The sequence below is a fragment of the Denticeps clupeoides genome, chromosome 9, assembly GCF_900700375.1.
Source record: "Denticeps clupeoides chromosome 9, fDenClu1.1, whole genome shotgun sequence".
In the NCBI taxonomy this organism is placed as follows: domain Eukaryota; kingdom Metazoa; phylum Chordata; class Actinopteri; order Clupeiformes; family Denticipitidae; genus Denticeps; species Denticeps clupeoides.
This window is the reverse complement of record NC_041715.1, coordinates 3,133,334-3,144,081: the sequence shown is the minus strand read 5'-3', so window position 1 is coordinate 3,144,081 and position 10,748 is coordinate 3,133,334. Positions and strand designations below refer to the sequence as shown.

The window sequence follows — 10,748 nt, the reverse complement described above, 5'->3', positions numbered from 1 at the left end:
CCTTTGTGGTCCGACACATGTAGCTGTTGTAGAGAAGATCTCCTGTATGGGGTGGGAGATGTTGTCCAGCAGGGATGAGCAGGTTGAAATCACGTGTGTTCCTTTCTTAGTATAAATATGACAGATACAGAGTCTTCCTGAAATAGTCTGAGGGTGGAAATAGATTAAAAATGGTTCAAAAATTGTTTTTCTTACGTCCAATAGAAAAACATATCTGTTTTAATTAAAAACGGTTCCAATTCAAAGTTGGTTTTGAGGCGTAGCCGTCGGGCTGTGACGTCACGCCGCTGCGTTCCACGGTGAAGGTGAGAGGGCGAATCCGGAAGTGAGTTTCGGTAAAGCTGTGCCGCCGCCGATAATTCGCTCGTCGTTATCAGTGTCCGGGGCTCCAGGCCCACCCGTGACGAGGTTAAAGCCGCGATGGAGGCGGTTCCGCGGATGCCGATGATCTGGATGGACCTGAAGGGAGCGGGACCCTTCAGTTTCCGTCCGACTGTCAAACAGGTGAGTCCGATACCACGCACGACAAACCGAACAGCGCGGGCAGAGACACGGAGCGGGACTGACAAAACTTGCATATTGTCCACTTAAACGAGCCCTGGTTTAAATATTTTAAACTTCTGGTCAACGTTAGAGCGCCTCTGTTCCGATTGGCCAGCTTTCCTTTAGCGCTGCCAATTGCTGGTCGGTTTTCCTTTAGCGCTGCCAATTTCTGCGTTCCGATTGGTCAATTTTCCTGTAGTGCTGCCAATTGCTGCGTTATGATTGGTCAATTTTCCTGTAGTGCTGCCAATTGCCGCGTTATGATTGGTCAATTTTCCTGTAGTTCTGCCAATTGCTGCGTTATGATTGGCCAGTTTTCCCTTGTGCCAATTGCTGAGTTTCCTGTGACCCGAGTTGAACGATTTATACTGGGCATCTCATCTGGTATACAACAGATTACAACAGTCAAAATTAGCTGCGGTGGGGATCACATTTATAATATTTTGCCTCAAGAGAGCACAAAATATCATAAAGGACTCCTCACATCCCGCTTATGACCTGTTCCAACTGCTGCCATCAGGAAAGAGATACAGGATAAAGTTATATAATAAGGTTTCTACCTTTTCATGTTATATTTTGTGTTGTTATATTAGTATATGTCTTCTTTTTAAGCTAGCTTTTTTTTTTAATTACACACAGTATTTAAGATACCCTTCCTCAGGGCTCAGGGACGGCACCTAATTTCGTTGTCCCCGTCTTACCTGTTCCATGTGTGCAGTTCATACTCAGGAACTACGGGGGGAACTCCGAGGAGCACGGCGAAGCTCTGAAGAAGCTGGAGAGCCTACGACGGGTAAGGCGTTTTTTTTTTTTTTTTTTTTTTTTTTGTGCAGAAATTCCGATGTTTGTCGCTGGTTTATTCCAGTAAAATTAAATCAGATATATTTTGTTGTTTTTCTCTCCCCACCGTGACTTTCAGCTGGATCTCTAAAGCTCACTGGCGTAATAGCATTTTATACCATGACCTTCTTACCCGTCTGCATGTGTGACTGTGTGTTGATGTCCGCATGCATGTGTGTTATCCCGTGTGTGTGAGAGCAGCACGTTTTAACATCAAGCCCCCCCTTCTCTCCTGGTCAGAGTGCTGTGAACGTCAACCAGGACTTCGAGGGCTGCAGCACGCTGAAGAAGTACCTCGGCCAGCTCTACTTCCTCCAGAGTCGTGTTCCCATGACAACCGGGCAGGAAGCAGCTGTGCCGGTCACCTGGTGAGTTCCCGGGCCGATAATGGTCATCTGTCACAAACTGGCAGAGGACAGGCAGCTCAGTCATCTGTGTGTCTCTCCGCCGGTGACAGGACAGATCTGTACTCAGGGAGGGCCGTGACCCACGATGACATCAGATATGAACAGGCCAGTGTCCTCTTCAACCTCGGTGAGCAGGACGTCCAATTCAGATATAATAATTCTACTCTGCACAGTATTCACTGCACTGGGACTGTAGGAAACAGACAGACATAAATATGCCGATCTGAACATTTTCCCTGAATACGATGCTTAAAATCCGTTTAGTCTCTAATATCACATTGAAATATTGAAGCCTGGTCATCGCACGTATCTGTGCACTGGTACACACACACACACACGCGCGCGCACAAACACACACACACACAGTCTGGATTTTAGAACTAATATTTTATACACTTCTAACTGAATACTTCTTTTCTCTTTCTGCAGGAGCTCTGCACTCCTTCCTGGGGGCCATGGATAAAAGAGTGTCAGAAGGGGTAAAGTTGCCCCGCCCATCTGTCTACCCGCCCGTCTGTCTACCCGCCCGTCTGTCTACCCGCCCGTCTGTCTACCCGCCCGCCTGTCTACCCGCCCGTCTGTCTGCGCGCCCGTCTGTCTGCCCGCCCGTCTGTCTACCCGCCCGTCTGTCTGCGCGCCCGTCTGTCTACCCGCCCGTCTGTCTGCGCGCCCGTCTGTCTGCGCGCCCGTCTGTCTGCGCGCCCGTCTGTCTGCGCGCCCGTCTGCCCGCCCGCCCGTCTGCCCGCCCGCCCGTCTGCCCGCCCGCCCGTCTGCCCGTCCGTCTGTCTGCGCGCCCGTCTGTCTACCCGCCCGTCTGCCCGCCCGCCCGTCTGTCTACCCACCCGTCTGTCTACCCGCCCGTCTGTCTACCCGCCCGTCTGCCCGCCCGCCCGTCTGTCTACCCACCCGTCTGTCTACCCGCCCGTCTGCCCGCCCGCCCGTCTGTCTACCCACCCGTCTGTCTGCGCGCCCGTCTGTCTACCCGCCCGTCTGCCCGCCCGCCCGTCTGTCTACCCACCCGTCTGTCTACCCGCCCGTCTGCCCGCCCCGCCCGTCTGTCTACCCACCCGTCTGTCTAGCCGCCCGTCTGTCTACCCGCCCGCCTGTCTACCCGCCCGTCTGCCCGCCCGCCCGTCTGCCCGCCCGCCCGTCTGCCCGCCCGTCTGTCTGCGCGCCCGTCTGTCTGCGCGCCCGTCTGTCTGCGCGCCCGTCTGTCTGCGCGCCCGCCTGCCCGCCCGCCCGTCTGCCCGCCCGCCCGTCTGCCCGCCCGCCCGTCTGCCCGTCCGTCTGTCTGCGCGCCCGTCTGTCTACCCGCCCGTCTGCCCGCCCGCCCGTCTGTCTACCCACCCGTCTGTCTACCCGCCCGTCTGTCTACCCGCCCGTCTGCCCGCCCGCCCGTCTGTCTACCCACCCGTCTGTCTACCCGCCCGTCTGCCCGCCCGCCCGTCTGTCTACCCACCCGTCTGTCTAGCCGCCCGTCTGTCTACCCGCCCGCCTGTCTACCCGCCCGCCCGTCTCTCATGTTGTGTGTCTCTGCCTGTAGGGGATGAAGGTTTCCTGTAACCATTTCCAGTCGGCAGCTGGTGCTTTCTCCTACCTTCTCGATCACCTCACACACGTCTACAGCTCCGAGCTGAGGAGTCACAGCCTCACCGCCAACATCAGGCTAATGCTGGTACGCACACACACATGCACACACATGCACACACACACATGCACACACATGCACACACACACATGCACACACACACATGCACACGCACACATGCACACGCACACATGCACACGCACACATGCACACACATGCACACACACATGCACACACGCACACATGCACACACATGCACGCACGCACATACACGCACACATACACACACACGCACACACGCGCACACACACACACACACACACACACACACATACACACACACGCACACAGTCCCACTGAGTTGAGGTGTAACAGTTTGTCTTTGTCAGGCTCAGGCTCAGGAGTGTCTTCTGGAGAAATCTCTGCTGGACAACATGAAGAGCCTGGTCATCGCACGCATCTGTGCACAGGTACACACACACACACACACACACATACGGTCAGACATCCCTATCTGCAGCAGGAGGTAGAGTAGATGATGTGGAATTACGACTACAGTTACATTTTCACTTGGACTGACATTTCTACTACTGTCTATCTGTGTGTGTGTGTGTGTGTGTGTGTAGGTAGTTGATTATTATAAGCAGTGTGTGTGGGCAATGGAGTCTGCAGATTCAAGTGTGTTGGCGAAGAAGGAGAAGGAGTGGATGAAGATCATCAGCATGAAGATCTGGTACTATAGTGCTATTGCACAGGTACAGAACCCCCCCACACACACACACACATTTATATATAACAGCACAGCACTTTATTTCCTTTTGTGTTCTCTCGGACTCTCCAGCTGCACATGGGGAAGCAGGCAGAAGAGGAGCAGAAGTTTGGCGAGGCTGTGAGTACCACCAACGGTTCCACCAACTTCTCAATTGATTTTTATTACAATTTTATCTGATCTTACCCGACTGAAACCCAAGTTTATTAATGGAGCCGAGGAGGTTTTATACGTTTTCAGCCATTTCGCTCTTTACAAGCTGCAGTCTCTGGTGTCTCTTACACAATCTTCCAGCATTGATGGGTGGTAAACTTCATCCAAAAAAAACTAAATTGACTCCATGGCTATGTCTGGTATCTCCTAAGAGAACTGTTACAGCGATAAGGTCCTGGTCAGAAGAAAGTAGCAGATCATTTAATACTTTCTGCACTATGGTTCTGTCTAAAGCCAGGCTGAAAAGCTTCTAGCGCGTCATAAGTGTCGTGCTGCCACCTTCTCAAGGATTTTGGGCCGCCGTAATTTGCTAAAAGCCCAGATTAAGGGTGGGTTTCTTTACTTAATTAAGCCCCAGGGTGATTTACCTAAAGCAGATTACAGGGCCCTGAGTATATTAGCGGTTCGCAAAGTGTACCCTGGGAAAAGAAACCAAGCGCGGTTACAGTGACCTTTCCGACAATACTGCTCTTCCACAAGGTCACGTGACGTTCTTCTTTTATTCAGGTGGCTTATTTCCAGAGCTCTCATGATAGGTTGAATGAAGCCATCAAGCTTAGTAAGGTGAGTATAACACACACACATACACGTAAGAACAACACATCTTTTTACTCTGTGACCTTTAACCTTTAACCTCCTCAGGGTCTGCCAGAGTCTCAAGTGCAGAAGGCTTTGCGGTTTAGCGCAGATGTGATCAGAGGGAAGTAAGTTTGAGAGAGAGAGAGAGAGAGAGATAGGGATAGAATGTGCTTGAATATCGACGTGTTGCCAGATTCTCTGTTTTTTTTATTTGATATATTTCGTGGTTTCCTCCACTTCGTCAGGTTGAACTCCGGGAAGAAAGATAACGACTTCATCTACCACGAGACGGTGCCTGCGGCAGACAAGCTCGCTTCTCCCAAAGGTCTTTATAAAAGCACTCCTCGTCGTCCACATGCCTGCGTTTGGTAATGACCTCCGACCTCGTGCCTAGGCGTGTCCCTGGTAAAGCCATCGCCCTTCAACCCCACCGACCCCAGCGCCACAGGCCCCGACCTCTTTTCCACTCTGGTTCCCATGGCTGCGCATGAGGCCTCGTCCGTCTATAGGTGTGTGTGTGTGTGTGTGTGTGTGTTTTCACATTTCTGAAGTTCTCTCTCATATATCCATGTTCAACTCTCTCTCTCTCTCTCTCTCTGCTAAACCCCGCCCACCAGCGAGGAGAAGGCCAAGCTGATGAGGGACGTCCTGTCCAGAATCGAGAGCCAGAACCGGACGCTGGAGTAGGTTGCACTTTGGAAGGTGACATTTTCATGGTGGACGTGCCTGAACGAGGTTCCATCGCGGTTCTCTTGTCCTGCTAGACAGTTTATGGACTCGCTCTGCCTGGACTCCGCGGCGCTGGGCGCGGCGCTCAGCCCCTCGCTGCCGGGGACGCTGCTGGAGACGTGTGCGGCTCTCAGCGTCCGACCGAACGCAGTGCAGAGTCTGGTGCAGGCGATGCAAGGTACACGCACGCACTCACTCACTCACTCACTCACTCACTCACTCACTCACTCACTCACTCACTCACTCACTCACTCACTCACTCACTCACTCACTCACTCACTCACTCACTCACTCACTCACTCACTCACTCACTCACTCACACACACACACACACACACACACACACACACACACACACACACACACACACACACACATACACACACTCCCAGTCATATTGAGTGCTATAATCTAGGGTGGTAGTAGCCTAGTGGGTAACACACTCACCTATGAACCAGAAGACCCAGGTTCAAATCCCACTTACTACCATTGTGTCCCTGAGCAAGACACTTAACCCTGAGTGTCTCCAGGGGGGGACTGTCCCTGTAACTACTGACTGTAAGTCGCTATGGATAAGTAAGGTAAATGCTGTAAATGTAAATAATCGTGTGTGTGTGTGTGTGTGTGTGTGTGTGTATATATACTCAGTTCTGGCAGGCCTGACTACAGAGGTGGACGAGCACCTGGACGAACTTCGGAAAGTCCTGCAGGAAACGTCCTGCACGCATGGACCCGCCTGGGAGGAGACGCAGAAGGAGCTGGAGCGTTACGAGCGAGTTCACACCGACGCCACACACACCAACACCGAGCTACACACACGCATGAGCCAACACCTGCCCAACCTGCGCCTGCTGCAGGGGCCCGTGGAGGAGCTGAGGGCAAACCTGCCACAGACACAACTTACAGAGGGTAACACACACACACACACACACACACACACACACACACACACACACACACACGCACACGCGCGTAATACATACACACACACACACACACACACAATTCGTACACACACACACACACGCACGCACACACACGTAATAAACACAAATGCACGTACACACACCTTAATACACACACACACAAGCGTAATAAACACAAACACGCATGTACACACGTAATACACACATACACGCACGTACGCACACACACACCTAACACAAACACGCATGTACACATGCGTAATAAGCAAACATGCACGTACACACACACACGCGTAATAAACTCACTCACATACACACAAGTAATACACACGCATTAATACACACACACTCTTTAATACACACACAAACACACACGTTAACGCACGTGTAATACACACAAACATGCACGTACACACACACACGTATGACACACATGTTAATACACACAAACACGCGTAATACACACACACACACACACACACACAGGTAATACACACATGTTAAAACACACACAAACACGCGTAATACACACAAACATGCACGTACATTCACTCACACACATGTAATACACATACAAATACACACATACATACACACACAATACACGTACAGACACGTATTGGATTTCGGTTTTATTGTTCATTTTGAAATTGGTCCAGAAATGTCCTGTGAGTGGGAGTGTCCTGTAACTAGTGGGGAGGGGCTTACACACGCAGTACACACGTAGATTATTATTTAATATATAAGAAGCTCACGTATCCTTTCTGGTCCTCAGATGACAGAGCAGCGTCGGAGCAAATGCAGAGGATTCTGGGTAAAGTTAATGAGATGCGGGAACAGAGGAGGTCCTTGGAGCAGCAGCTGCGTGAACTTATCCACAGGGACGACCTCACCAGTGTCCTCGTCACTACCGAGCACTCCGAGATAAAGGTGGCGCCTTGTTCTGAAACGTCTTCCCGTCCCACACGCAGGCGTCCTCATTTCTGAAACGTCTCCCTGTCCCACGCGCAGGCGTCCTCATTTCTGAAACGTCTCCCTGTCCCAGGCGTCCTCATTCCTGTGTCTCTCTGCAGGACATGTTCCAGCAGCAGCTCCAGAAGTACTCCGAGCTGACAGGATACATCGAGCAGAACCTGGCTGCGCAGGAGAAGATCCTGACCACTCTGACCGACGCCAACGCCAGATACGCACCTGTGCGCAAAAACCTCGCACACACACACACACAGTGAGTCCAGATCACTCGCACACATTCACACACTCACACACACACACTGAACTGAAGTGTTGCATATCATTTTTATCGCGTGTGTTGTTTTAGGTGGCAGAGCGCTGTGAGGGCCTTGCAGGCTTCTTATGAAGATTATGAAGATCTATTACGGAAGGCGGAGGAGGGGCGGGACTTCTACCAGGGGCTTGTGGGTAAATGCTCCACCCTGTTGCAGAGAGTCAAGACCCTGAGTCTGGATCCTGGAGAGTCAAGGTAAAGTACGGGGCTCCACCACACATTTATTTTACCCCAACTGCAAAACCACGTCTCCACTGGAGGGGACACTTCAGGACGTCCCCACGGGACTGTCACCCGAGACCACATCCCATGTGGGGGCAGCGAATAGTTATTGGTTATACACAGTTATAAAATACAATACTAATAATAATTAAATGTGGTCTGCTTATGAATTATTTTTATTAAAGATAAATAATGATGTTTTTCCTCAACAGAGATGCTGGTGGGACGCCTCTAGTCAAACCGAGGACCAAAATTCCCCTGGTCTCAGAAGAAGCCCCTGAGACCCCCACCCCTCTTCCCCGCGGAAAATCCTGTCCTCCTTCAGGGGGTCCAGCCCTCCAGCAGGCCTTAAACACGCCCCCAACGTTCAATAACCAGCCACATGCCACACAGATGCCTTACCCCCTGCTGCCATGGCAACAAACCGCAGCCCCTCCCCTCCATCAGCAGCCAGCTCAGACTCCGCCCTCTTCAGTCCCTCAGATGTTTGTTGGCCACCCTCACTTCCTGCCACCATTTCCAGGGCAACCCCAGGTGCCAGGCTACCCTGGAATACCCTTTCCGGGGCAGAACCGGCCTGGTGCCCCGCCCCAGAACCAGATGCAGGCGCCCCCGTTTCCAGGTGTGGTGTACATGCCCCCCTTCACCTGTCCGTACCCGTACGGCCCTCCCTTCCAGAACCCGCAGGCCAGTGGCACCTCTCAAACCCAGCATGACCCCAGGAGTTACCCGGGAGCAGCGCCGCCTTTCATCCCCACCCAGATGCAACCGCACCTACTTCCCCGACAAGCCACGCCCCCCGCTGCCCCCGCTGCAGAGGACCGGCCATCTGAGCAGCTGTCGTCTCAGGAGGGACAGGACGTCCTGCAGGCCAGGCTGGACCAGCTCCACCTACACACCCAGGAGACTGGAGCAGATCCTGGCTCCGCCCACACAGCCAGCTAACCGCCAATCATCTCCCTCGCCAAATATATATACACGTAAACTACTCATAACATGGAAACACACACACTACTTACTAAATACACACACACATACAAAATACAAATATACACACATAAACTACTCATAACATGGAAACACACACACAAAATACAAATATACACACATAAACTACTCATAACATGGAAACACACACACTACTTACTAAATACACACACACATACAAAATACAAATATACACACATAAACTACTCATAACATGGATACACACACACATACAAAATACAAATATACACACATAAACTATTCCATAACATGGAAACACACACACTACTTACTAAATACACACACACATACAAATACAAATATACACACATAAACTACTCATAACATGGATACACACACACAAAATACAAATATACACACATAAACTACTCATAACATGGAAACACACACACAAAATACAAATATACACACATAAACTACTCAACATGGAAACACACACACTACTTACTAAATACACACACACACAAAATACAAATATACACACATAAACTACTCATAACATGGAAACACACACACTACTTACTAAATACACACACACAAAATACAAATATACACACATACTCACATAAACTACTCATAACATGGAAACACACACACTACTTACTAAATACACACACACACACACACAAAATACAAATATACACACACAAAATACAAATATACACACATAAACTACTCATAACATGGAAACACACACACACACTACTTACTAAATACACACACACACAAAATACAAATATACACACATAAACTACTCATAACATGGAAACACACACACTACTTACTAAATACACACACACACAAAATACAAATATACACACATAAACTACTCATAACATGGAAACACACACACTACTTACTAAATACACAAAATACAAATATACACATAACTTACTAAATACACACACACAGGCTGGTTGTCATTTTCATTCATTCATCTTTTTATGTAACTTTGTTATGTTAGTTCTGAGAATGGTGGTGGTGGTGTTGGTGGATGGTTTTCTCACACACACACACACACACACACACTCTAAACACACTTTAATAAGAGAGCTGAGGTGGGTTTCTAGAGGAACGTGGGCCCTCAGGCTCTACAGACTTACCACTTACTGACATGCTGTTCTCTACATATGAGTGCAAATACATTTATTGTTGAGTTTTTTTGTAGATGATGTGGGTTTACATTGTGAGAATAAATGCAGTTGTGATGGATGTCTCTCTCTTTTTATTTTTTTTTTTTAATTTTTATCATTTTTGCATGGCGTTGCGGGAAAGTGGCGCTGCTCGCTCGGTAAGTGTTATGAAGGGCTGATGGAGCTGCTACGCTGTGCGCCACTCTCACCTGTAGCCAGCAGGGGCAGCACACAGTCCGGTAGGGTTGAAAGTGGGCCGGTTGATAATGGCTCGGTGTCTGTGTGTGTGTGTGGGTGTGGGTGTCATACGTACACACACACACACACACACACACTGTGAAGGTGCCGTCACACACTCATGTTGAGGTTTGTGGAGCCCAGGTCCATAAACGGCTGGTGCTGACCTTTGACCTTAAGACTTCACTCAGCCTTCTGCAGCTTCCAGCCAATTAAAATGTTACAGATGAACATCCAAAAATCATTTATTATTATATATTACATGATTC

At 49.9% G+C, this 10,748-nt stretch overlaps 1 protein-coding gene across 3 annotated transcripts; it reads left to right on the top strand.

Annotated features, from left to right (window-relative positions):
* The first annotated feature begins 273 nt into the window (after positions 1–273).
* On the top strand, positions 274–9,168 carry LOC114796647 (tyrosine-protein phosphatase non-receptor type 23-like). Of its 3 annotated transcripts, XM_028991034.1 has the most exons (20): positions 274–504; positions 1,262–1,336; positions 1,624–1,751; positions 1,841–1,917; positions 2,220–2,269; positions 3,334–3,465; positions 3,768–3,848; positions 4,005–4,133; positions 4,220–4,267; positions 4,868–4,924; positions 5,003–5,064; positions 5,185–5,264; positions 5,334–5,448; positions 5,557–5,622; positions 5,704–5,846; positions 6,317–6,577; positions 7,370–7,524; positions 7,668–7,819; positions 7,913–8,074; positions 8,314–9,168. In XM_028991034.1, exons 1-20 carry the CDS (start codon positions 421–423, stop codon positions 9,044–9,046), a joined length of 2,790 nt encoding a protein of 929 aa, XP_028846867.1. In that variant the 5' UTR covers positions 274–420; the 3' UTR covers positions 9,047–9,168. The 3 variants fall into 3 exon arrangements, with proteins under 3 accessions (XP_028846867.1, XP_028846868.1, XP_028846869.1); XM_028991035.1 differs by lacking the exons at positions 274–504; positions 1,262–1,336 and adding an exon at positions 1,482–1,485; XM_028991036.1 differs by lacking the exons at positions 274–504; positions 1,262–1,336 and having other exon boundaries at positions 1,628–1,751; positions 1,846–1,917.
* Positions 9,169–10,748: the final 1,580 nt, after the last annotated feature.

What these genes read in the sequence shown, in the direction of transcription:
- LOC114796647 (XM_028991034.1), top strand. Translation starts at nt 421, where the DNA reads ATGGAGGCGGTTCCGCGGATGCCGATGATCTGGATGGACCTGAAGGGA. An exon ending in TCTGGTGCAGGCGATGCAAG is followed by an intron (nt 5,847 to 6,316) that starts GTACACGCACGC and finishes ATATATACTCAG; the next exon opens with TTCTGGCAGGCCTGACTACA. An exon ending in CTCGCACACACACACACACA is followed by an intron (nt 7,820 to 7,912) that starts GTGAGTCCAGAT and finishes GTGTTGTTTTAG; the next exon opens with GTGGCAGAGCGCTGTGAGGG.